The sequence below is a fragment of the Mizuhopecten yessoensis genome, unplaced genomic scaffold (assembly GCF_002113885.1).
Source record: "Mizuhopecten yessoensis strain PY_sf001 unplaced genomic scaffold, ASM211388v2 scaffold716337, whole genome shotgun sequence".
Lineage (NCBI taxonomy): Eukaryota > Metazoa > Mollusca > Bivalvia > Pectinida > Pectinidae > Mizuhopecten > Mizuhopecten yessoensis.
The window spans coordinates 619,891-647,777 of record NW_018480066.1 but is presented as its reverse complement, the minus strand read 5'-3'; the positions used below and the strand labels follow the sequence as shown (position 1 = coordinate 647,777).

The 27,887-nt window shown below is 38.4% G+C and overlaps 1 protein-coding gene across 3 annotated transcripts in view; it reads right to left on the bottom strand.

The window, feature by feature from the left end:
* Nucleotides 1–1,207: 1,207 nt before the first annotated feature.
* LOC110443294 (ankyrin repeat domain-containing protein 17-like) overlaps nt 1,208–27,887 on the bottom strand; it is a 29,728-nt gene continuing 3,048 nt past the window's right edge. Inside the window, exons 2-36 of one of the 3 annotated variants that reach the window (XM_021487435.1) lie at nt 24,611–24,773; nt 24,138–24,294; nt 23,231–23,381; nt 22,766–22,913; nt 22,115–22,348; nt 21,660–21,802; nt 21,151–21,340; nt 20,623–20,814; nt 20,268–20,377; nt 19,718–19,805; nt 19,161–19,288; nt 18,684–18,821; nt 18,284–18,377; nt 17,116–18,039; nt 16,091–16,942; nt 15,658–15,803; nt 15,043–15,185; nt 14,466–14,571; nt 14,202–14,309; nt 13,826–14,001; nt 13,207–13,268; nt 12,883–13,082; nt 12,081–12,292; nt 11,240–11,400; nt 10,662–10,991; nt 10,300–10,405; nt 9,955–10,122; nt 9,401–9,448; nt 9,118–9,264; nt 7,002–8,518; nt 6,407–6,673; nt 5,841–6,056; nt 4,113–4,336; nt 1,856–2,005; nt 1,208–1,563 (exon numbers count right to left, since the gene is read on the bottom strand). In XM_021487435.1, coding sequence (XP_021343110.1) covers nt 1,528–1,563; nt 1,856–2,005; nt 4,113–4,336; nt 5,841–6,056; nt 6,407–6,673; nt 7,002–8,518; nt 9,118–9,264; nt 9,401–9,448; nt 9,955–10,122; nt 10,300–10,405; nt 10,662–10,991; nt 11,240–11,400; nt 12,081–12,292; nt 12,883–13,082; nt 13,207–13,268; nt 13,826–14,001; nt 14,202–14,309; nt 14,466–14,571; nt 15,043–15,185; nt 15,658–15,803; nt 16,091–16,942; nt 17,116–18,039; nt 18,284–18,377; nt 18,684–18,821; nt 19,161–19,288; nt 19,718–19,805; nt 20,268–20,377; nt 20,623–20,814; nt 21,151–21,340; nt 21,660–21,802; nt 22,115–22,348; nt 22,766–22,913; nt 23,231–23,381; nt 24,138–24,294; nt 24,611–24,773 — 8,235 coding nt within the window. In that variant the 3' untranslated portion in view covers nt 1,208–1,527. The remainder of the gene's footprint in view (nt 1,564–1,855; nt 2,006–4,112; nt 4,337–5,840; nt 6,057–6,406; nt 6,674–7,001; nt 8,519–9,117; nt 9,265–9,400; nt 9,449–9,954; nt 10,123–10,299; nt 10,406–10,661; nt 10,992–11,239; nt 11,401–12,080; nt 12,293–12,882; nt 13,083–13,206; nt 13,269–13,825; nt 14,002–14,201; nt 14,310–14,465; nt 14,572–15,042; nt 15,186–15,657; nt 15,804–16,090; nt 16,943–17,115; nt 18,040–18,283; nt 18,378–18,683; nt 18,822–19,160; nt 19,289–19,717; nt 19,806–20,267; nt 20,378–20,622; nt 20,815–21,150; nt 21,341–21,659; nt 21,803–22,114; nt 22,349–22,765; nt 22,914–23,230; nt 23,382–24,137; nt 24,295–24,610; nt 24,774–27,887) is intronic. The other 2 variants (XM_021487438.1, XM_021487437.1) reach the window with 2 other exon arrangements.

Sequence of the window (27,887 nt, the reverse complement as noted above, 5' to 3'; positions counted from 1 at the left end):
GTTTGGGGTCAAAGGTAAAACAGCGACAAAGTCACAGTGACCTAGTTTTTGTACACCACTAACCTAACAAGAGGTCCCAGAGGGATCTTGGCGCCCACCATTGTACCATCTTCATTAGTTCTTTGTCAGTTCGATCTTTTCTCTTCTTTCCTCTAATCTGTTTGATCGAGTCATAATAACAGTAAATGCACCTTGAGGTAACTTTTGATCTACACTTATTACTGATGTGTATGAATGCCAACTTTCAAAGTGAGTTTGTCATTTCACATATTTACTAGTACAGTACTTAATGTGAAAGAAATAGAATCGGTCATTGCAATATGAGAAAGATCTGTTTAGTTCTTCCTTTAGCCATTTTGTTTTTATGATCAGTCTCAATAATAATATAATATAACATGCACAACGAGGGATCAAGGGAAACCTACATATCAAATTTGAGAAAGATCCCTCCAGTTATTCCTGAGAAATAGTACTAACAAACTTTCACTATCAAAATCCAAGATGGCTGCCTATCGGCCATGTTGTTTATCCGATCAGTCTCAAAAAGTTGCCCTGCACAGCTAAGGACCAAGGGGAACCTACATATCAAATTTGAGAAAGATCTCTTGGTACTTCCCGAGAAATAGCGATAACAAGCATTGTTTAAGGACGGACGCAGGGTGATTTGAAGAGCCCATCATCAGATGATGGTAGGCTAAAAATAAACAAAATATACCAAAAGGTATTATTTCCATTATATAAACTATACTTTACTTGCCCCCCATCTTCAAGGGAGAAATGGAGTGGTTAGGGAAATCATAATTTAGATAGCACCTAAAAGTTCCGTCTGCTTCCCGGGTAACCGAACTACTCGGTGTGAAGCAGACTTAAAACCAATCAATCAATCACACCTAAGATCTAAATCCATTGAGAGTATTTGATTTAAGCATATCTGGATTTTAACTTTCAAGAAAATTACTGGAATTTTAGATAATTTGACCATTTTCCCCACCCCTCAGACCCCTGGGAGTTAAGATCCATAGAAATAATAGTCCTTGCTTATCATTGGCCATGGAAACTTCCTGAAATTATTGAGAATATTGAAGTCCAAAATGTAAATTGTTAACAGACACATGATGGCCTACAGAGGACGATGGTCAAAAGGTGATTTAAATAGGTCACCAAGACTTTGTCCAAGGTGACCTAAAAATAACAATTACACAACAAGTTTATCAAGGTTTGTTTTTGTATTTATTATATACCTTGTTTACATTTATCTATGTGTCCAAGAAAGGAATAGCTTTGCCTCAAGAAGTAACAAGGAAAAAATTAAACAAAACAAAAAGAAATAAGCAAATATTCTTCTTTCATTTCAAATGAACATAAATTGGTATCGTTTTATGACTTGATGCAGTCCAATACACATCACAAGGGAATCAAGCCAGTCCAATGTTACTAAGAACAGACCACCATATACTCCAGGACGATTAATCATACATTAATTTTATTTCAATCTTCGTAGCTTGTCACATTCTGAGCCCAAACACATCACATGCTCGTCTGTGAACTCCATGAATTCCACATCTGAAATAAAAATAGTTATGTTACTTTGTATGTTGTATGTATAGCAGGAGCAAAATGTGTGTACTGCAATGAGGTCTTCATCAGAATATGTACTCTTTATACTGCCACCCACCTAACATACGTGTTACAAACCTAGTTGCAATTCTTATTTGTTACATGATTAAATGTTATTTCAGTCTGAATTCTCAGCCAAAATTGAACTGTAAATAACAGTATATCCCACTTCAGGAGCAACACGAAAAAACAGTACTAAATAATCATAAAAGAATCACTTTATTGCAGAAGACTTTACCTTGTCCGAGGCGTCAGGCACCTGACCTTTGACTTGTGGGTTCCACATAGCATCACCTACAGGGCCTGGGCTAAAGGAGGTTTGCTGTATGGGAAAATGTCCCCCATCCATTACCTTGCCAAAAAATGGCATACTACTCATGTTCTGGTTCTGAAAAGGCAAGAGAAAATTACCAATCAGTATTTTTTCATCATTATAAGATTGACAGGGAATATAACCAGTGTTTTTATTCTGTAGGAATAAGAGGAGTATTAATCAGTATATGATGTAGTCTGAAGATGATATTCAGTGAGAACACTAGTGCTAAATTAAACACAACCTGAATCATCAGTAAGCTATGAACTACCTAAGTAATTCAGTTTTTTAATGTTACCTATAAAATACTACCACGAAACACTGTGTGACTGATTATCATAATACCACAATCACAGGGGAACCTTGTATGAACATGAGACAACTGTTCACCTATTGGTTCAAATGCTCCAGTATGACTGTTTGACATAACACGACAATAACCTGTCTAACAAGATACTCCTCAAACTGTTCTTACATAGCACCACAACAACCTGTCTAACAAGATACTCACCTATTGGTTCAAATGCTCCAGTATGACTGTTTGACATAACACGACAATATCCTGTCTAACAAGATACTCCTCAAACTGTTCTTACATAGAAAGGACAAAAACCTGTCTAACAAGATACTCCTCAAACTGTTGTTACCTAGCACGACAAAAACCTGTCTAACAAGATACTCCTCACCTGTTCTTACATAGCACCACAACAACCTGTCTAACAAGATACTCACCTATTGGTTCAAATGCTCCAGTATGACTGTTTGACATAACACGACAATAGCCTGTCTAACAAGATACTCCTCAAACTGTTCTTACCTATTGGTTCAAATGCTCCAGTATGACTGTTTGACATAACACGACAATAACCTATCTAACAAGATACTCCTCAAACTGTTCTTACCTATTGGTTCAAATGCTCCAGTATGACTGTCTGACATAACACGACAATAACCTGTCTAACAAGATACTCCTCAAACTGTTGTTACCTAGCACGACAAAAACCTGTCTAACAAGATACTCCTCACACTGTTCTTACATAGCACGACAACAACCTGTCTAACAAGATACTCCCCAACTGTTCTTACATAGCACCACAACAACCTGTCTAACAAGATACTCACCTATTGGTTCAAATGCTCCAGTATGACTGTCTGACATAACACGACAATAACCTGTCTAACAAGATACTCCTCAAACTGTTGTTACATAGCACGACAAAAACCTGTCTAACAAGATACTCCTCACCTGTTCTTACATAGCACCACAACAACCTGTCTAACAAGATACTGCTCAAACTGTTCTTACATAGCAAGGACAAAAACCTGTCTAACAAGATACTCCTCACACTGTTCTTACATAGCACGACAACACCCTGTCTAACAAGATACTCCTCAAACTGTTCTTACCTATTGGTTCAAATGCTCCAGTATGACTGTTTGACATAACACGACAATAACCTGACTAACAAGATACTCCTCAAACTGTTCTTACATAGAAAGGACAAAAACCTGTCTAACAAGATACTCCTCACCTGTTCTTACATAGCACCACAACAACCTGTCTAACAAGATCCTCCTCAACTGTTCTTACATAGCACCACAACAACCTGTCTAACAAGATACTCACCTATTGGTTCAAATGCTCCAGTATGACTGTTTGACATAACACGACAATAACCTGTCCCCCCAGATACTCCTCAAACTGTTCTTACATAGCACGAAAAAAAAACTGTCGAACAAGATACTCCTCAAACTGTTCTTACATAGCAAGGACAAAAACAGGACTGTTCTAGAAATAACTGTATGGGAGGGAGGGGTGGGAGGCCCTTTTTAAGTTCAGGCTCCCACCTCCCCAACAAACTAATTATTGAATAGCCCTAATGCAAATTATCCCCTAGATTAAAATAGTGTTCATGTATGTCTGACCAAAAAGAAAGCATTTTTTTCCTAATCCTGAAAAATAATACAGTATCAGATATTTTCTCCCACAGTTTAACTTTCGCCCCCTGCAATGAGGGCAAATTTATCATGACAGCAAATATTAGTACACAGCATACCCTATACAGCAATTGCATTTGAAGAGCAAGTTTTATTGTGCAAATATTGATTTAACCAGTAAGAGACGAATATCTGAGTAGGTGAATGTTTCTGAGTATAAAGTATCTGAACAATGTTGCTGTACCGGTAGTGTCTTGTCCATGCCAGGCTGCTCAGGCATGTCACCCCGAGACTCCATGTAGTCTGTGTGATTCTGCATGGGACTAGGTCCTACTCGCTCCTCGGCATGGGCAGGTCCCTGCGTGGAGGACATATTGCTACGGTTCATCACAGATGAGGAAGTTGGGGGTGTACCTTGTACTGGCGTCATTCCACTAGTACTCCCATGGTTCCATTGCATACTCAATTCTGTAACAAGAGACAATATCGGTACTGTTGTAAGAATGAAGTGATGACATATAATTTAAGGATTTTATCCTCAGAAAATCTCATACAACAACAGTAAAGACTCTTCATTTGACACTTTTAAGGTTATGGTAGACATGTTGTGAAGTTTGGCATGTCACCATGCTAACAATTAGGGGTGTCACAATATGCCAAGAGTGTATCACGATACATTGCAATACAGAATGAATATAGTGCGACACGTATCCCGATATATTGTCATAGGAAGGATGTGCTCAATTGTATAATAAGTTGTTGTCAGAATGTTATCTTATATAATATGGATTACAAAGATTTTTTTCAAACCAACCATCGATTGCAAAATTTGAACTATTAAAAGCCTGCTTTATGCTTATTGGCATATCTGTTAGAATTTGAAGTAATTTGCAAAGTTAAAACACCAAGCAGATACATGTACATAAAAACAAGCCTTTGAAAAATATTGCGATACAGCAATATTTCATCTCTGTATTGTGGTACGATACGATATACCTGTCTTACAAGAGCCTGAAGACCTGCAGAGACAGGGAACATAGGTACTGCCATCAGGCTGGCTGAACCTTCTCTTCAGAATTCTTTCTGATTCATATTGTCCATTGAGCACAGACTTAACTACCCATAGCTGATTTTCCCAATGCTGACGATCAAATTTTCAAAGTTCGGATTTAGAAAAAGTATATTGTGTTTACATCCATTTAAATGTTTAACAGGGTCCAATAAATATTCCTTTCCATAAATCCGTGATTAAATGAGCAGAATTTCATGTCAAAGACACTCCTGTTTCGAAGTGAAGCAGACAACATTTGCCATGATTTTCCGGTTAATACTAAAATGGATTACATGGATTGTTCTACAAGCAGTTACAAACAAACTCTGTATCATTTTGTTCCGTATTAAATCTCCCCTGCTATTTCGTATTAACCCAGGAAGCCATATTTTAAAAGTAGGTCAGAGAAGTGCTACAACAACATGGACATGTATTTTGAGTGTTATATTCCGTAACATACTATATATTTGTGTCTGTGGCATACATATGATATCTATATTATATATGAACTGTGAGTAGACATTGTTGTTAAAAACTGTTAACCACCTAAGTGAGTTTTTCAAGCCAATTTCGATCCACCCGTCTTTTGGGCGGAATCTGCATCAAAGAATTAGTGCTACGGAAATAAGAGGGCACAGTCGGCAAAATCATATCTGATAGAAAAAAGGCCGACCAGCAGCCTCTTATGTTTAAGGAGTAGCCCCAATCCCTACTTCCCACTCAACCAAAAATCTAACTTGAGAAATGGAGCTAAATAAGGTCTTGCAAAGATGTAGTACTCCTTAAAATGTATTCATAAAAGATTGATGACTGTTGGACTTGTAGTATTAACGGAGCTCAAGTTGAAGTGCAACCAATGTCAAAGAAGTGGAAAATACAGTTTTCTTAACACCAATGAGTTAATTTAACAAGCCCTCCTACCTGATGCAAGGTTCCAAAATTTCCCATAATCTGGTCCTCCTCCTGTCACACCTGCCCCTGGTGCTCTTCTCTGGGCACGCTCGCCCCCAATGGCACCAACGGGACGTGGAGGTCTCCTTTCCTGGTCACCCTTCATCTGCTCCTGAAGAGGTGGTGTGGCAGCCATGGGTGATGTGGCGCTGGGAGGAGGGCCTATGGGTCCAGGGGAAGGTCCTTCTGTAATAACAATTTTGAGATCTGGTCAATATTTGAAACATAATACTGTAGACTGGGACATTTTTGCTGCAGTTTAATGTTAGCCTTTTTTGCCATCCGCCATAAGGGCGAATTGATCATTACAGCGAACAGTAGTAAGTACTATGATAAATATAGTAATCAAATGTGAAGGGCCAAATTAACATTGGGCGAAAATGGATTTAATCAGCATAGGGCGAAAAATTGACTGGACGAAAGTATCCCATTTTACAGTCTATTTGTGAAAATTCAGGAACTAAAGCTCTAAGATGTTTATGATAACAGTTCTAATTATTTGATATTAGGAGACACCTGATCAGCTCTCTGCTTACCCTTTGGCATCACCCCAATACTGGGAGCACTGCTAGGGCGTGCCTGTGGTGGCAGGGGTGAGAAGGGTCGCTGTGGTGGGTTCTGTGGTCTTGCTCCTGGCACTCCTATCCCAACTGGGGCTGGTGGTGGACCCCCTGGGACAGATGGTGGACCACCAGGGGCTTGGGCTTGTCCACTGGCAACAAACTGATGGATTAGGTTGGCAAAGTCCTGTTGAGATATCATATTTGATGGTACGATTCCTGGGTTAGGTCCACCAATTCCACCTAGAAATAAAACAGTTCACTCATTTACACAGTCACAGCCATATCTACAATATTACTTGCTAAATGAAGTTCAGCAATCTGCATTAAGAATCCTACTATATTTCAGATAAAATATTTTGCACAACTATTAATAACCATGTTCACTTTTTACATCACTGGTTTCCCTGACCTGTTTTATCCCATTTGCATATTTGTGTTGATGATCCATCTAAATCACTTTTGTTATAAAATTCATAAAAAACATGACTGGAAATAACTCTATGGGATATTTGTTAGTTACAAAATTCAAAGAATTAGTCTTGAGAAATAAAAGTAAAAAGTGCATTACCTGGTGGAGGCTTACCTGGTGCAGCCTGCTGGATTAGCTGTTGTGCCAAGGCTTGTTGGTACAGACTCTGTATGTAGCCCATTGGGAAGGAGGGGTTCGGTACATTTGGACCCTGGTGGTTTAGCTGGCCTGGCTGTCGTGATGTAAAGTTCGGTGCATTCGGATTGAGCGTACTCTCAATCTTGGGTAAAGTCATGGGTTGTGATGGTGTGGAATACTCGTCCTTCTGACTAGACAAAGACGGTATGGAGCCCATGGATAACTGGTTGGGATCCATCATCATGTGCTGTCCTCGTGGAGACAGCCCACCTGAGGTAGATGATCCGGAACGTGGTGACATTGACGGGGACTGGTTTGGCATGTTTCCTCTGTACCCAGGTGTTCTGGCCGCTTCCAAGTCTGCAAGATTTTGTGGGAACCCTCCAATAAATATTGGGTTATTGGTAGGATCTGCTAAGTCCTGCTGTGTTAATGGCTTTGAGCCATGTCCCCTGTATCCCGGAGCCTTAGCCTGTAGGGAAGCATCACTCTTCAGCATGTCTGGTGTAGGGCTGTTGGAATTCACCATGGATGAAACTACTCCTGCTGCAGCAACACTGGCAAAATTCATTCTCTCTGCAATATCATCCTTTTTGTTCCCAAGAACCTGTTCCGCTACATTGCTAAATGCATTATTGAAGGGAGAGAAGCCTGGCATTCCGCTGGCATTGGATGGTATCACAGGATGGCCATCAACAGACGTCACAGGAAGGCCAGAGTTGGCAACCTGCTGGTTACTTATAATGGGAAGTGGATCCTGCTTCTGGCTAGCTGGCCTCTGCAAAACCTTGATGGAGCCAGGTCCTGGTTGTCTCCCTTGTGATGACTTTCCACAACTAGAGGACTTTCCATTATCTGACTTCACCACAAACGTTGAAGCACTTGTCGAGACTTTGGCAGCAGAAGTTGATGCCAAACTGTATGTGACAGTGGTGTTGGTGGATGGCTGAGATGGACTGCCAAAACCACCTCCCTTCTTGTTCTCATTAGGGAACAGTTGTCGCATGGCTGTCTTGTCTGAACCACTCCCTACTGGTGAGGGAAATGCTGCACCTGCAGGGGACTGCTTTGTCTGGTTGCGTCTAGGAGAACTGACGATGTTTTGTGGTGGTGTGTTGCCCCACACAATACCTCCACCAGTTGGAGGGTTGGCCATAGAGCCTCCTGACACACGGAGAACTCCATTACTGATACCTGTCCCTCCAGCAGAGGTTACACTCCCAGGCTGACTCCTCACAGGTATCCAGTTACCGATGGACTTCTGGCCAAGGCCCTGTGAACCAGGGTTCATGATGTTGTTACTGATGGTGCCCAGGGCAGTGGTGGTTGGATCCACTGAGAAGTAGATGGACTGATCCTTGGAGGACGAGGAGGGCTTTAATTTCAACTTGGGAATGATCTCCTGCAAGTCTTTGTCGGGATCAGACACCAGGGCAGAGATCAGGGTGTGCGCCTGGCGAGTGGCATCAGCAGAACCCCTGGAATTTAGAAAGTTACTTAAATTCTATAATTCCTACACAATCACGTACATAACACGACGATGTAAGCAACTACATAGATAAATATGATTGGAACAAAAATACTTATAATGAACAGTATATGACTGTCAATTCCAAACTTAAAATTCTTCTCATGCATTTTTTTCTGGCTTATTGTTAATTCCTTTGTCCTAATCTTTCCATCTCTCCTTTTGATGGTGTGCATTTTTAATTCCTGGATAAAAGTGAAATGTGTACATCCCAAGTTTTTTCCCTGTTGTTTTTTGTTTTGTTATATTACTTTGTATTGCAAAATGTGATTTATATCGATTACTTCTGTAGGAATGAAACTTATACTTCATGGAAGTTGTGATGATGATTGTGTATTTCAACTTGATGGTACTCTTGACCTTAAAGCAAATTTGAATGAATTGCAGTTGCCAATCAATGATTCTGTTAAGAACCGATATAATAATGTTGTCACTTATCATTATAACTGTTAGCCGATATATATACAGAAGTTGGCACTTTGTGACAAGTTAACACATACAGCTGTGAATATTCTTCTCCTCTTGCAAAACAACAAGAGGAATACATACTTGATGGTAATAACACGTTCCCCGGAGCCTCTTTGCTTCTCAACCTCTATGTGGGCCCCAGACACCTCTCGAATGGCATTGATGTTACATCCTGCTCGTCCAATCACTCGACTGATAGCTGCTGATGGCACCTGCACTTTCTTGGATCTGAAACAATGTTATAACTTAATCAAAACTCCATTTGATTTCATTTTCAAACATACTAATTTCACCTTTGACCAAATATGGAGATAAAATTTCCAATCTTATGGTAACATTTCCGAATCCTTTACATATGAATTACCTGTCTCTGCCTGTTGGACCTTTAACATCAGGAGCGGTTGAGGATTTCCTGAAAATGAAATAAAAATGCACTGTCAGGATATTTCAGAGCTGCATGAGGCTGTCATTAAACATCAAAACTCAACATATACCAAGGTTTTATTAGAGCCTGTTTTAAGTCACTAATACCTCAAAGAGCTTTCTCTAAATACCTTCAAATGTGGTTTTGCAGAGGTGTGTGATAGTACAAAAACGCATAAAAAGTTATTGTAGATTTTGTGCTTGGCTAGTGAAAATTTCCTTTTTCTCTCTCCAATTTTTTTTATAAATTTTCCATGGCCATGGGGGCTAGTACTCTGAATAAGTTATTGTACAAAAGATTATATTTTTTTTGTCTTTTGTTTTGGAATACTGGTACAGATCAACCACAGCTATACATGTAACTATAAAGACAGATAAAACACTCCGAAGGGATTTATTTGCCTACTTTGTATGTATATATTACACAGGCAACACATAATAAATATCAATGGTAAAGTTTGAATCACGAATGGAATAAAGAAGAAAGAAACTCACTTTCTAGTGACTTCCTTCCAGCCTTCCTCCTTCTTTTGTCCCTTCTTTGGACTATTGACAAGGGACGACGTTTTCACAGAAAGATTTGAAGGGGTGGTGGTCACTTCGACATTGCCCTTGTCCGACATTGGATGAGAGTGGTGATGTTTCTTGTTATCCACATCAGATCTGCCATAAAAAGTAAAAATTGTAAAAATAATTTCATAAATCAAATCATGCATCAAAATATGCAGAACTTCTAAAACAAGATACTTTAGAAACTGTAATACAAAATTTCATACCTTTTTGAGAATTACCACTTGATTGGAAGTAAGTTTATTCACAAGCTGTCACATATATACTAACCCAGAAGATTTCACTTTTCCTCCCGTTTTTTTCATTCGTTCCAGCTCTCTGTCACTGATCTTCATATTCTCAGGTAATGTTCCAAAGTCATCCAAATCACCAATGCCTGACAGATATGAAAAGCAAAGATATGAAACAGATCTAAATTCACTACATTTCTGTACATTAATAAAATCTGGCAATACCTATTTCTAAAGCAACACACAAAACAACCCTAGAAAACATCTGGATTCTTCTGTTAAATTTAAAGTAACTTCTTCCATCAAAAATTAAAGTGTCCAACCATATCCAATTACCATTTATATTATTCATCAGTGTCTCTATGGTGTCCCCGTAACCTGCCCTACAGAAATTTGTCTTACCTGTGCTCGCATTCTTGAGCACCTGATCACGCTCCCCCTTTTTCTTGCGAGTGGCTGTGCTGTTCCTGTTGTTTGCTCGTCCTGGACTTGGCCGCACAGTAATGGTGGTAGTTGTTGTGGTGATGTCACCACTAGAACTAGACATTGTAGGGATTGGCATGTTCTCCACATCTGGGTATCGCTCACGTTTTTCGCGGTTTCGTTTATTTTTCTTGGACTCAGTTGAGTTCACCTTGCCACTTTCCACTTTATTGTTGGTGTTAGTGGTTGGCTTCATGCGGTTCACTTTGCTAAATTTTGGCTCCGTGTTAGTTGTAGGCAATGCTATTCCTACAGAGCAAAATATCCAAATTGTCACTTTCATTGTACAGAATTGATATCAATTATTAAATGTGTTTCAAGGCATTTTATTCCTACATTGTTTTAAAATTTTCTTTTTACAATAGCAAGAATAACTTTTTTACATGATGGTAACAATTATGTCATGATTACACAACGCCATATTATGCGACAATAACTAGACCTTTAGCATGTGTTAATGACTGCTTTGGACTTAAAGAAGTTTTGTGAATACTGACCAATAGTGGACACAATGGTGGCTGTTGGTGGTTCCATGACTAAATCCTCCACATCATTACTATCCTCTGACCCTGGGTTCTCCTCCACACTGTTACATTCAGGCTCCGGAGACGAGTTCTTACTGTCATCTACACTGCAGTTCACCAGACAGTCATCCTCACTACAACCCAGCAAAGTGTTACTACATTACAGCAGCAAGTATCACAGGACACACAGCAAACTAAACTTGGTGTATTAAATATCATAGATAAGGTAAAGGTAAAAATAATGAGCAAATCAATTGTCCTCCACCTCTGAATAAACCTTAGTAGGGTAAATGAACAAAGAGCCATGACTCTAGACCAAATTTCACAAATAATAAACTTGGCAATTGTAGGCGACACAGTGTATAAGATATGCCCTACATAAAGCGATGCATGATGAACAAAAGGCGATAAATGTACATAAAAGAGATCCAACATCAGTATGTGACACTACACCATTGAAAATGTATCTGCATACAGAATAAGGTAAGGTGGAAGTTTCTCGAGATATACTCTTTGACAAAGTGACAACTTAGGTAATTCCCTAGGTAAAGTTACTTATTCCATCCCTTGTGCTCCTAGTTTCAAGTATGTGGCAGTAACCAAATTCTAACCAATTCTAGCCCCTCATCCCATGTTCTAGAGGTTCATCCCTCATATTTTTTAGTTTCAGGTACTAAGAAGTAACTAAATTAATCTTCCTGTCCTGTATGTATTTTGAGATAACCAACCTCCTGCCCCTAGATCTGTATAATTAATAGAGGCCCAAATTCTTCATCTATGCATGACTTTCAATTTTGACAAAGTATAGACTCACGTTTCTTTCTCCTTCTCCTGTTGTTTCTCCCGCTTCTTTGCCTTTTTGCGCTCACGTTTCTTAGCAGCGGCAGCTTTGCGGTTTTCCTCATGTTGACGCTCCTTGTCTAGCTCCTCCAACAGAATGGTGGCATTCTTGTTAGCCTCAGCTGCTTGGCGATCTTTGGCACTTACAATGATCTCTTTACACTGCTGGCACTTCTTCTGCAGCTCCTGGGTAAAGGTAAGGTAAATACACCATTACAAGTAATGTTTCACAATAGTCAGGGTTTCAAATTATCATTTGTCCTTTTTGTGACAGGCACATTATAGTCTAGGCTCTAATTTTCACCACAGGTTCTTTTAAAAGCATGCCTTTCACTCCCAATTTGGCCATTGCTGTTTATTTTCAGTCAACTTTGACATATTGCTCCGTTGACAAATAACATCTAAGCTGAGTCAATAGTAATGTGCCTTTACTATAATCAGGTATATACCTTTTCTTTCTAATCTGGAAGAACTGATTATCAATGCTCGGTTACTGACTACACATGATAAAAAAAATATATATTATTTTTCATAATCTTGCAAATAAAGTGAAAATTAGATACTCTTGAAACGTATCTAATATTAAAATGTATTCTTCAGGACACGGTCTTACTGGAAACTTAACTCTGTCCAATCCAGATTTTTGTCTAAAACAACTTGATTTGATTTTGATAATGACCATGTATAACAAGTAGACTATCTACAATCTGCAGACAGGCAAAATTATGAGGCCCAAGGGATGTCCACTTCAGAGAAGACTGTTAAACTTCATTTACCTTATCCCCGACAGTTGAAATGTATCGTGCTAGCTCCTGGTCAGAGGGGAACTGATTGACGTGTTTTACCATCCATTTCACCACCTTAATGTGCCCCTTACGGAATGATGCCATCAGGCAGGTGACTTTACGATTGTCTTGGCTATCAATGTCAGCCTTAGCCGACACCAGCAACTGAACAACATCCAAATGTCCCCCTGCAACAAAAGGAATAGGACAATCATTCACCTTGTAATAACTGTCTCTTAATTATAAGAAGATTTTTTTCCTTGACTCTAGTCGAATCATTTTTACCGGCCAAATTTAATTTCATATGGTACTTACCATTGCATGCCAGCCAGAGAGGAGAGTTGCCTTTCTTGTTTTTCACATCCACAGCAGCACCTCTACAATGATACAAAATTGTTTATCTCATGTGAATTTTTCCCCTCGTCATCACAAAAATGTTGAGACTGTAGTATGTCTGTCAAACCTTCTTATCTTCACATATTTCACCTATCAGGTTTATCTATTAGAATAAGAAACTTATATTGTGTTAAAAGTGATTAAGGCGATAAACAGGATTCCTGTTCCAAACTGACAAAAAAAGAAGGGTCAAATGAAAAACGAATATATTTTATCAATACTTAGAACACTTCTTTGCATGCTTATAAAGTATAAAGTATTTCTGAAATCTATGTAGTATTAAGTAGCTCTGATGATTATGTGTTGAAAGGCAAATTGGCCCATTTCAATTTAACATCCCCCACCAACGTTTTGTTCGCTGGTGTATTAACATTTTAAGAGGAGTTGACGAGTTATTCAAGTAGTTGATCTATTCCACTAAAGGAATCCAGGTTTAGGTGTACCACTCATAGAGTTTAATCATTTGCATAGATGTAACCGACAGGAAACCTAACCATGGATATAAGGGATTTATTTTGGAGTAGCAAGAAGTAATTACCTAAGGAGAAGTAGTTCAACAAATCGGTAGTGGCCCTTGTCGGCAGCGATGGTAAGAGCAGTGTCACGTGAGGATGGAACAGGTGGGGCATTAACATCAGCTCCCTTGTCAAGGAGAACTCGTCCTACTTCAACATAGCCTCCAGACGCCGCCTCCATCAGTGGAGTCAAACCCGTCTGTCGGTAAATAGCAAAATGGTGATGATTTAAAAATCAAATCAGAATCTTCGTTTCCATATCTCCAAAATGAAACATCAGATATAAGGAAAACATCTGAACAGACAAATTAATTGACAACAATGATTTGATATAACTTTGACTCTATGCTTGTACCAGGTAATTTATATAGATATCTAGATCAAAGATGTTGAGCAAACCTTTGCACGATGTTCAATGTTAGCTTTACGGTCCACCAACAGACTGACAACCTCATGACGACCTTGGAAGCAGGCTAGTGTCAATGCTGTGTTCCTGTTGGTCTCGATCTGTTAACAAATACAGCACCAATATATTACAACTATTCAGTTCTTCATAGCTTTTGAAAGACTCAACAAAACAATTTTTTTTTTTATTAAATAAAGTATTTAGTTTTTTAATTCTTCAAACTATAACACCATTTTGCTTAATATTTTGACATTTACCTGTGCATTGATATCACTGCCCATGTCGAGTAGTAATTTCACAGCTGGTGTGTGACCATTCATTGCTGCTAGCATCAAAGGGGATATCCCTAGCTTACTTCCCGTCCTTAAAAACAAACAGCAAATCATCAATTCATTACTGGTATGTCTCGATCCTAAAAGTATCAACAATGTATCATGATGGAGCATGAAACAGAGAAGTTAATATATCACTAGCACAAAATGATTAAAATGTATGGCAAGTTTAGGATAACAGTAAAACTGTATTGAATGTAACTGAACTTAAATGAAGTCGGAAAATATATTGCTGACATATTTTCTGAGTTGAGAATTCGTAACCAATATACTATTTAATATACTGAAATTAATTCCTTACAGAAATTAATTTAGCTGAAAAAAGCACATCAAAAATATACTCTGCTTTCAAAACTACACTAGCTCTTTATCCAGTAAAACTGGTAAAGGTAATTTAGAGGACCCTTAGTGATATTAGTGTTAGTGACTAAATCAGGTTAAGAATTCTTTATTAGTTTATGATCATTATAAGTAATAGTTAAAAATTTCCTGATTGATTTACCTGGAGTTGATTTCAGCTCCATGAGACAACAGCAACTTGATAATGTTTACGTATCCACCTGAAGCAGCCAGACTTAATGGGGTGTAGTCGGACACATTTCTGTGCTCCTTGTTGGCACCTCGTCCCAACAGCAGCTCAACAACCTATAGATAAGTCGATAAAACAATGCAATGTCATGTAATATATAATTAAGACTGCTTTGATTCACAAGACTCTATGTTCATTAGATAATAGTTAGATGACCATCGTTAGAAATAAATCTGAGAAAACTGGCTGCATTTTTGGATAGAAAACTAACATTACTCTCAAGAAAATCAATATTAGTATTGCACATATATCACCAAATTTTAATAACACATACTGTACCAACACATATACTAAGTACGGGGATGGGCGTATGGCAGCAAAATGAAGTAAAATTTGTGGCCTTCCTACTGAGCTGTAATGGACATGGGTGACCCAATACCATGAAAGGGCTTATACTGTAATTCTATAAAATTTACTATGGGTGTAACATGTAACACAAATGACTTGTAGGTAGTGATAGCATTTTTTCATCCACTGTAAACAGTAAAAATATTTCTTAAACAAGCAAAAACTTTACTGGTTTCCTACCTCATACCGTCCCCCTGAGCATGCCAGAGAGAGTGGGGTGTCCTTGGTCCGCTCTGACTGAGCCTCCATGTCAGCTCCATGGTCCAAGAGGATCTCTACAACATCCACATGACCTGCTGTGGCAGCCAGGATAAGCGGTGTGAAGCCTGCAAATCATACAACTCAGATTATACCTATGTTTACCCTTCTAAACAGCACAAACTTTAGTAGGATGTAAAGTTACTTAATATTAGTTAGTTTTTTCCTTGTTTTAATCATTTCCATAAGCATAACATAATCGCTTTAAAAAGGTTTCATTTTATATAATTCAATAATTAAAGCATGATTGCAAAGGCTATCAAGCCTTTAACTTTCTAAATAGCAATGAAATGTTCCTCTTCCCTTCCAATTTTTTTGATCTCATTGCTGCAGGATTGCAGTGCCAAATACTGACCTTTCTTATCTCGGTGTTCAATATCAGCGCCCTTGGACAGGAGAAGGTTGACTAGCTCTGAATGACCACCGTGACAGGCCAGAGTCAATGCAGTGTCGTGGTTACTCTCAGTTTGTGCATCAAGGTCAATGGGAGCACACAGTGGAGAAATGCTCTGTGGTGATGCAGGAGAGGGGTTGGGGGTTAGAGGTGTTGAAGGTGGTGGGGTGATATTCTCCAGACTTCCACTGCCTGCAGGTGACAAGACAGTTCCAGGCTGTAATACTGTCTGGGTATTGTATAGGTTCCTCTGCTTGCGTGCATTTTTTGGCACAGCAACAGCTGGAGGCGCTGGTTGAGGCGGTTTGATCTGCTGCTGAAGCTGTTGTTGCAGCAGCTGGGCCTGCTGCTGTTGTTGAAGCAGCTGTTGTTGTTGCTGCTGGGTGAGATACTGCTGTTGTGTTAGTGCAGCTGCTGTTGCTGCTGCAGACGAGGGCACCACCTGTGTCTGCTGAGCCTGCCCTGCCGGTGGCGCCCCCTGGGGCTGGGGAGGAGGAAGAAGCTGAACCCCTGTCTGGGGCAGGGCAGGCTGTTGAAGGAACTGTTGCTGAGCAAGAGGTTGTGGTGCCAGAGGTTGGCCGGGCAGGGTCTGCTGACTTAGCATTTGCAGTAGCTGTTCTTGCTGCTCCGGTGTCAGCTGGAGCTGGGGGAATTGGATTGTCTGAGTATGTTGCTGCTGAACCTGGGGAGCAGTCAGCTGCTGTTGTTGGCGTACTGCCTGGATGTTTTGGATCTGCTGACGGTACAGTGCCAGTGTGGAATTACCATTACCTGCAGTCTGCTGCAAACCTGGAGTCGCTTGCTGTTGTAAACCTATTATGAATGAACGCAAATTTTAGGTAATTATCATCAATTTTTCTTCAATCAAGTTTTTTAAACATCATATTCAAGCCAATTTGTCCTTCTTCCAAGGCAGTACTATCTGTCAATTATATATACAAATTATTCAATGCTACAACTCTTTTCTGAACACTTGCTCTACTTACCCTGATCAACATTTGCGACCCCGTTGACTTGTGATGAAGAGGTGGCAGTTGTTGTAGTGGTGGTAGCAGTAGTTGTGTTTGAAACCTTCATACCCCCACTGCCACGTGTCCCTGCTTTGTTACCGTTCCGCTTGACTGGCACATTTCCATTGTTTCGGGCCCAAGCCTCCTTGTTACCCTCCATGACAACCTCGGTGCCAGGCTGTGGTGTCTGACTAGAGGTCAAAGGTAACAGCCCATCATATGGTATATTGGGGAACACAATCTGTCCTACAGTGGACCCATCGGGCGCAAACAGACTAGTAACCTGTTTATCCAGGTCATTGGACCCTTGTGAGGACTCAGCCAGATCCTGATTATCTTGGTCATCCGCAGACTGACCATCTACTGGAGAGTCATCCTGCTTGCGCTTGACTTGGCCCTCGAGGGTGCGCTGCAGGACCTTGGCCCCTTGTTGTAGAACTTGTTGTAAATGTTGCTGCTGTTGCTGTTGCTCCCTTTGGTGCTGAGCACTGATCAGCAGTTGAGCCTGTGCCTTTTCTTGAAGTTCTCTCTCAACCTTTTGTAATTCCTGTAAAATCTGTTGTTTGCGCAAGATTTGTTCCTCCTTTGTGGATGTATTGTCTAATTCTTTGTCCATCACATTGTTAATGATAGCCTCTAAGCGCTCTCTTGCTTTCACATCAAGAGTTTCCTCAGGTATCAAATCAGGCAAACTTCCGATCTCCCCATATTGATATTGGGCATTATTTGACGCAACATCAGATGGTGGCAAGGGAACATTGGACTTGTTTGTTTTAACAACAGTTTCACCATTTCCATTATGTGGCCTTTTGCCAATATTTTTCTGTACATTTTTCCAAACCTCTTGGGTTCTGACTGGAATATTGATATCTTTCTCTCCCTGTTTCTTTGTTGTAGCCCCTGAAAGAAAAAACATTGAGCTTATAACATAGTCAATACTATTAGAACAGCGTTCATCTTAAAAGGATAAATGCCGTTATCACTGCATACAGAAAATTGTAATTCATATCATTCAACTATGAATGATAAAATTAATAGCATAAAGATATTTCTATTATGTATCATTATATATGTATACACATTCTGTACCATTGAACAATTTGACCAGATCTTTCTAACACTCCATTTAAAGATTTTGTTATACCTGGTTGTATGTTGGGTGTAAAGTTGGTAGATGGAGTAGAATCAGGATCACTGGGTGGGACAATATTGGCCAGACCATGAACCGGAACACGAGCCTGTCAATAGTCAAGGGTACAATGCACACAGTGATCAAATACAAATTAGTTTTCTCCGGTCAAAACAAAGATGTTTAAAAAAGTAAAAAAGTCTTATCAGCTGATTATTCATCAAAACATCTCCAGGAAATAATGTTCAAAATTCAAAAAATTCTAATGAAGTTAAAGAGGCATGGTGACAATTACTAACAAAAGGACACATGCAACAACTGTTTTCCTAGAAATTGAGTTACTTTACTTATTTAACGTGACTGTTCTATAGTGAATACAAGTTCTGGAACTTTGCAGTAATTACATATGCATTACCTCTGACAGGTGAGGATCAGTAAGCTGGGCAAGGTCAGGTGAGGAGTTCATGAGGACCCTGTTGGGGTATTCCAACAGTAGCTTCACCACCTGGGTATGGCCTCCTTTAGCAGCCTCAATGATCATAGTGGAACCATCCTGAAGTGCAGAATATCACAAAGCTATGAACTCAGCTGCTAATTTTTCAATGTTGTTAGTTTATATACTGATATCCTTGATGAAGATGTGGCTAAAGTCACTATGTATTTTATAATATTTTCCCTATAATCAGTTACATTGACCTAAATCTGCTTTCCTTGAAACTGTTTCACTCAGCGGTAACAAAATACTCCTCTGCAATGTTTTGGTCTAACCCTACCAAAATGAATATGAAATGTCAAGACAATTTGCCAATTTTTGTAAATAGCTAGTTTTTATGCTTAGCCATAATTTTTGGTAATAAGCATCAGATATCTTTTCATATTAAGGTGAGCTTACCTTGAGTTTGTGTGCTGGGTCACCACCATGGGCTAGCATGAGTTCAACTACTGCTAAATGACCACCTGCACAAGCCAGAGACAGCACTGTGTGGTCGTTGGTGGATGTCTGTCTGTTCACATCGGCACCTGTAAAATACATTCAGCTAGTAAACTTCTCTGAATTGAGGAAATTCAACATTTATCAAATAAGAATTATCCCTGAATTAATAAAGATTTATAATATTGATCAGTTGCCTAAGGACACCCCCCACCAATGAATTGTTTTCTGAAACAGTCCCAAAAGGAATTGTACTGATGGGACTTTACCCAACAACTTAATAATATGAATGATAATTCTAAAAAGATTTCCCCTTCCATTATTTTAACAGTAATAGGAAAAATAATCTTTATTTTGTTAGTACTTTCTTCGTATTGATATTAAAGGGTAAGGGGTGTTGTCAGGCAGACAAGCCAGAAAGAGACAATCATATGTAAGTATATAAATTTCTACTGAATGTTTTTAACAAACATGACACAGTTTTAACCGACACCATAACATGTTTATGTATTGCATACCTTTACTGATAAGGAACTGTACTGTACACAGGTGACCTGCCCTAGCAGCCTTCATCAATGGTGTCCTTCCTCCCTCAGACTCATGTTCCTAGGAAACACAGCATAGCTTTACCAGTACATTTTGGTAAAAAAGCAATAGTTTGATAAGAAATCAGCTTTGCATTATCATGACAAATTTTTGATATATTCAATTTTTAAAACAATGTTACCTTCTTCAATTATTAGTTTTAAAGTTAGTGTTACCATATCTTTTGTCAATACAGTGACAATGAAGATATAATGTTACAGTGCAATAGGTATGACTTTTGAAAGTTCTGATTTTAGTTAATCGCGTAAAATAAATGTGTTCCTGATATGTGGTAAAAATTCTACATGCAAATATAGGTCACTGTACAAACATAATTTGTTTAAATGGGGTGTCAGTAATTTGTTTTTAATTGTGTGTCAGTGATACTGTCTGTTTTTTTTAAAGTATGCAGAAATTGACAAAAATGTATTAAAGCTAGAAATATTGATTCTTGAGTGATGCGGTTCAGATTACTTGTCTCACCAGGTCAGCTCCATGCTGGAGTAGAACTTCAGCTACATCAGTGTGACCATTTTCACATGCGTATGTCAGAGCGGTGTCCCCTGTTCCTGTCTGAGCACGTACATTTGCACCTGTTGATGTATAAATTCAGAAATGTTTTAAAGTTTAGCTAATGAAGTTAGGTCATTTGGTATCCATCAAATACATGTATCATGAAAATTAAACAAAAGTCATGTAACTGTTGGTTTTATTCCATTTTCATTAAATTATTGAATTTCATTATCTGCAAATTATTACAGACATTTCCCCCCTCTTTTCCCTTGATGCGCAATTTCCTGTACGTTTTGCTTAAAGTCCAAATGACTGGGAAACTGACCTGCTTTGAGGAGGTACCTAACTAACTCTAGGTGACCCTCCTGGGCAGCTTCCATCAGAGGTGTGCTGCAGCCGAGCTCAATGTCGGCACCTGCCTTAATGAGGAAGTCTGCAACCTCAAGAAATCCCCCACAACAAGCCAAGGTTAAAGCTGTTTCCTGTGTCTCCTCAGTCTGGGCATTTATGTCAGCTCCTACACACAAACAACCATACAATGTACACTATTAATCTATAGGTCAGCTGCTACACACAAACAACCATACAATGTACACTATCAATCTATATTTCAAGTCCAAGAAATTTGAACTACTAATACAGTCGAAGGGCTTATACAGATATTAATAAACGGGTGGGCATGAAGACATTTTATGTGACCCACTTTACAAATGTTAGCAAATATGATAGATCACCAATATATTTAATATAAAAAAATGTGTATATTTCCCATACACAATCATATATTGAATAGTTCTCACATGCAGATATTATTACAACAGTTCCTATTTTAATAGGAAAGGCAAATACTTACCATGAGCCAGAAGAAGTGCCACCATCTCTTCGTGTCCCTCCCGTGCGGCCTCCATGAGTGGTGTGTACCCCTCATCATTAACCTCCTCTAGGTTAGCTCCTCTCTCTATGAGCAGACTAGCAAGGTCTACATGGCCTCCACAGGCAGCCAGGGTCAAGGGTGATTCAAAACTGTCTGCGGGCATGTTCACCTTCAAACCAAATAAATGAGGTTTAAAATCACTTCTAAGCATTTTATATTTTTAAATATAGTAATACACTGAAAAAATACAGTAATACACTGCAAAATGTTCACCATTTTTATGCGATTATCTGTTTTATCAGTGCTAAAAAAAACACGTAATAATTCATGGATAAATCACACATTTATCAATCCATGTTACTACCCAATGGATGTTTTTCTGAGACCTTACTCTCTTTAAAGAGCAATTACGATCAACCAGTTTTCAAGGAGCCAGATGATATCCAAAAATTTTGATAAGCGATTTAAGTAATTTACAATGTACCAACCTGTGCACCACTGTCGAGAAGAAGGCGGGCTACCTCCACATGTCCATCCATGGAAGCCTCCATAAGTGCTGTGTGCATCTCATCTGTCTTGTGTTCCTGGTCAGCTCCAGCCTCTAACAGGAACTTCACCATCTCCAGATGACCTGTCAACAAACAATCACTGCTATTTCAGTAAAGGTGAAGGTTAAGAAATTTAAAAATTAACGTTCAACTAATAACTACACTAGTTTGGAAACAACGTTTTTTTCTTACTTCTCAAAACAACCTGCTAGTGCAGTGACATTTTCTTATCAGTCAATAAACAGTTCAAAAACTAGAGTTTGAAAAATGTTGATGTCAGATTTGTTTTCCTTCATAAATGTTTTTCAAGATTTATTTTTCTTAAATGCAAGTTTATATCTTCTTGAAACTTTTACTGCTACAATAGTAAATCTTTTAGCTTCATTCAAGCTTACCCTTGTAGCAGGCGAGGGTCAGAGCACTCTCCTTGAACTCGTTTGAGTGGGTGTTGATGCCAGCACCAGAGCTGAGAAGTATGCGAGCCACACCAACATGTCCTGCACTGGCAGACTCCATAAGAGGGGTGTGTCCGTTTTCATTATGCTGTTCCACATTTGCACCAGCATCTATCAGAACCTGTACCACGTCCTCGTAGCCACCACAGGCGGCATAGTGTAGAGGTGTGTTACCTGGTGCAAAAACAATAAATCATAATTTTCCTTTTTCAATTAATAATGATGCTTTCTACATCATTAAATCTTTCATTCTATCTAATTATAAAATTGTAATCTTTCAAAACATTTTCTTTTAACAATATCCATTTATATAATTCAATGATTTTATCTCCTACCATACATTTCTAGACCTCAAGGATGATCATCAGATTCTATTCAGACATAGCTTTCTTCTTGTGGCCATAAAAGTACTGAATTGTTTGTTATACATTGAACAGTATTAGTGTTGTTGAATCACTCTTGACTCAGCTTAAATAATCAAATCTGACGGCAAAAACAATTAATTCTTGACCAACAAAATCTTACAGCAAAGGCAGTTTAAGGGCAGTATATTGTCAAAGTGAGGACTAAATATTACAGAGGATCACCTACCAGCTGATGACTGGGCATTGACATCTGCTCCATGGGTGATAAGCAGCTTGACTATGTCTACATATCCCCCACTGGCAGCTTCCATTAGAGGTGTACAATCTCCCTTAATGCCCCGGTCTTCAACATTGGCTTTCATGGCTAACAACACCTGCACATACATCTCATTAATATGAATATAAAATAACATAAGATTATGTTAAACTTGTGCAATATAGCATAACATCATGGCTCACAAACACACAAAAATGTATTAGATAACTGAATTATCCGAGTATTACATCAGAAAGATTTGTTCTTTTAACAAAGAAGCAATACACAGACTATTTACATATATAGTCATTTTTGTTATCTAATCAAGTTGTTTTGATAGGATACCAGAAGCTATACATGAAAAAGAAAATTGCAGATCTTGCACCTCAAAGATTACAATTAAAGAAAGGAAGTTGCAATAAGAATGGGCTTTACCTGTGCAAGTTCATAATATCCCGCTGAACATGCCAGAGACAGAAGACTTTCCCCCTCCTCTGTTGTCTCATGGACACTGCCTCCCTCGTGAAGCAGTTTACGAACGGTGGGTACATCTCCATCACTACAGGCCTCTGCTAACGACCTTGAGCTAGTGACAGAGTAAAATGTTTAAGTAACTATATATAACATTTTCCACAATTTGACTTTTACACCAGAAAAGTCGTAGACTTAATCCGTTTTACTCATGTCTGTCCAACCTTGAAAGGACTTGTGTAAATACAATATATTAGACCAAGAAGTCTTAAGCAATCAGAAAACTATGACCATTATTAAATGTTACTTGTTGACTCTTTAATGAAGGCAGTGATGCTTTATTAGATAATTAACTATCAGCAATTTGAATCCAACCCCTCCCAAATTCAATTTTTCTCAAAAAAAACATAATAACAAACTTTTGCTAGCTCAGTAGGTGCTTTAGACACTGTCAAATCAGATACTTAAAAATGTTAATGCTAATATCTGTCAATAGGTCTACTGCGACTCGCATCTGTATTGTGTAGTTGACACAAGACGTCATGATTTCACTTCAACTAAAATGCCAGGAATGTATTGTTGTGGATCAAACTTAGTAACTACAGCAAAACACTTCTCTTGGTGAATTATTTATGGAGTTAAAAGATGGGTCTCGCATAGGTTGATTACTATTGAGGGTTAATTTTTGCATTCAATGATAAGCTAACAAAAAACAGTTGAAACTAACATTTTAAAATTTAAGCTAAATGTCCGGTCTTATCCTAAGAATACAAACTATAAATCTTATTGTCAATAATGCCATAATCAGAGCATTTTTGGCAAGATGATATAAATTTACTTGAACATAGTGGTCATCTTGAATCTAACTCACCCCTCGATGACCCCTAGTTGGCCTTGTTGTTCTGCTCTCATTCTATGAAGTGCTTGTGCTGCTTCGTCCAGAGCGCAGCTGACTGATGATGTGAGTTTCCTTAAGACTTCTGGATCAGTAAGAGCCTTTCCATCTGCAGTGGAAAGCTTTCCAATACCTAATGCGCCAAAAAAGAACCAAAGCAGACACAGAGCTGAAAAATGGTTCTTGCTTCACAACAAAATCAAATGCTGACACTTAAAGAGTTCTTCTTACATTACTTTTTGTTTGGTTCTAATTTCATAATCACATTTAATATCTACTCAGTTACCAATTCTGTTATAGTAATGAATAGATCGGTTTGAAATTCTCTACATAAATATTTAGATTTTTCTTCATTACAAACAAAAGCAGACACCACACTTACTCACGGACGCTAAACATGAAGATAAATAGCTGCTGAATACAATGCCATAAAAGCCATGCTGCCTTACCTGCAGCCTCTAATAGAGCCTCCAGGCGCGCGTGCGTCTCTGGGTCTATAGATGGCAGATTGGAAGCTTCCATGCCCTCAGTTGGCAGCAGGAAAGTAGAAGGCTCCAGGTCTTGGTCATCAACATCATCCTCGATGTCCTGTTCTGCGAGGTAGGATGCCACCTGTGGTCACAAGAGATCATATCATTGATCTGGTTTAGCTCTAAAATGATTACTTAAAATAGCCCTGGCCTGTGTATCTGAAACTCAAATATCTGAGCGAGTTATTGACGAAAGATTCTCTGATCATTTGATACACTGCCTTATACTAGTTATATCATATAATTACCACCAACAATGTTCTGAACACTGCAAAACTTAAGTTACTATTTAAATTCAATTGTATGATACAACTTAAGGGCTATTTATAAGGGAGTATTCAATATACATGTCTACTGAAACACTTTAGTTGGGTACTATTAACATTTCACTGGACATAAATGTAACTAAACAACCTAAATCTTTTGTCCTTAATATGTACAGGATAATGCAAAATTTTGGTAAAGACATAACAAAAAATCAGGTTTTAAATATCAATACAGGTTTTTTCACATATATTCTTATTACATAGTCATGCATCCCATCCTATTCACAACTATTAAAAGAAACATCATGAATTACCGTAAACTATTGTCAAATTACTCTTTTTGTATTACAAGGTAATGGTTTAAAGTTTTCATTTGTTGCAAAGACTGAAAACATACCATGGTAGATGACTAGCTATAGATGTCCATGTGTTGAATGTGTCATTGAATTACTAGTAAATAATTCTTTTCCTTTTCATCATTATTAATGCTTCCAGAAATTAACGAAAGCAAGTCATATGTATTATATAATGTACCACCTCACTCCAACCAGATCACAGCTAGCAGTTTGGCTGACCAGCCATAGATATACAGTTTACTAAAAGGATTCCTACTAATGAACATAGTAAATTATAATGCTCTCCTATGTGGAACAGTGGTACTACATTATGTACTACCAACGAAACTAGAACAAACTCTGACCACCAACCAATGATATATATGCACAGTATTAATGGTTCATAGTAAATCAAACAATTTGTAACCTTAAAGTTAAAGCCATTTCATTAATCAGCACTTCCTACTGGGCTGGATCAATACCAGAGATGGTGAAGTTTACTACGCTATAGCTAATAACCTACCACACAAGTGCATGCAGAGCTGTGAAGGTTGTAAACATAAAACACAAAACTCAATATCCTAGCTTCCCTTTGTGGGAGCATGTCTACTCTACCTGCTATCCGACTAAGACTGATGCTGTCATGTATCACCAGACAGGTGCGAAAAAAGTCTTAAAGATTGCAATTATTAGTAAGATATCACTCAGAATCAGAGTCAATAAACATAACATCTTGGGGAAACAGAAATACTCAATGGGAATGTTTGAAGCATCTCTATAGCTGACAAATTTAAGTGACCCAGCTATAACTGTAGTAAACATCCAAATCTAAGTATAATAAAATGCTCCTCAGGTCTACATTTACTGATAATACACAACTGCTAAACAGGTCAGCTCAGTGTACCCAAGAGCGACAACAAAGAGACCACGAGGAGTCGACATTGATACTGTGATATTTAATATCCCCAAGAAGCAGCTATCCTTAATACCCCAAAAAATGAGGTACTACTACATGTCATTTTGTGAAAATAGGTTTATGCACTCAAATAAAAACTTGGGTTTATGTAACAGTATCAGAGCCTTCAGTTAACCCTTGACATTTAACAAATTCAGAAGTCAAATAACAGTTGTTTTTTTCTGAAATTTTTGGAGTCAAAATGTCAAACAGACATGTCCTTTCAAACCCAAAAGTCAACGCTCATATTGGTGTGCCAAAATCATAGTATCAAGGGTCTAATGAAGCCCACAACATATCTGAATCAAGGCATACATTATTTGAAAGGCCTTTTAAAAATCTAGAATTACATCAGTTGTTTCGGGTTTTGTAATTTTGTATTTCATCATAATAATATTGGCAAGTTGAAGATGAAGTGATTTTAACCTAAATTTCATATAGAGTAATCATCAGCATTCTAAAAGATCTTGGGTCAGGGAGGCTAGGTGAGCTGATGGCACACAGTGGCCAACATATACATTAAGGCTCAATACTCAAATAAGGAAAACACAATTTAAAAATAAACCATTTCACTTCATTTCTGCTTGTTTTCAGCTTGTATATTTTTTGCACTTTTGTTAAGCATGTCTCATTCCTACTGAACATACCAGGTTATGTAAGTAAGGGCCAGGATGTCAGTCTGGAACCAATCAAAATATTAAGAGCCTTCAATTCTGTTATGAGAGAATCTAATGGTACAGAGAAAATGTATGTATATCAGGAGTGAAACCTTTGGATTTCAAAGATGACTATTTGCATGAAACATTACTCAAAACATGATTCATGTGACAATTAAAGTGACACATGTTTATGATCACAAAGATATCAAAAATTACTTTAGTTCTTTGATCAACATTTTAAAGTGATCCTTTATTGGTCTATACGATGTGCTAGCCTACGAATGACAGCTTTAGACAGCATAGACCAAATAAAATAATATGTGTGTTTCCGGTTCCCCGACCTACCTGGAAAAAAAGTGCCCGACCTGAAACGTTTTTTTCGCCAATTTTTGTTTGACTTAAATTTTTCCGGAATGTGTCTTATTTGTTATTAGTTTTTACTTGGTACGCCGTCAATAAAGCGCTTGACACACATGTATTGTGAGTGTCAAACGTCTTCGTGATTTGACATTGACAGCAACATGGCAGCCATCGGAACAGAAAGTTCCATTTTGGCCATCAAATTAGCGAAATGCGATCATATTGCGGAAACGAAGCACCTTGCGTCGTTTCCAAACAAGACCCCGCTTTTGGATGTTTATGGGACATACCACCCAACAGACCTAAAAGGGTATACAACTGCCATAAAGTGTTCCGCAAACACTGAATTGTTTGATGTTGATGGAAATTTAAACATCGGAGATATCGCCAACGGTTTTGGTGTGCGAGTACTGCTTTTTTTATGCTCAAAACAGATTGTTTCTTTCCTTGATTTAATTGTGCAATCCTCAGAAAAAGCCACAGTAAAAGCTGTCGATGCCTTTCAAGTATTGATGGCGAAAGGAAGAACCCTTCCCCAAAAGAGAAAGTCAATCGGTTGTATAAGATTTGAAAAAGAAATAAAATGTTTTGATAAAATAAAATGTTTTGCCTACCTACCTA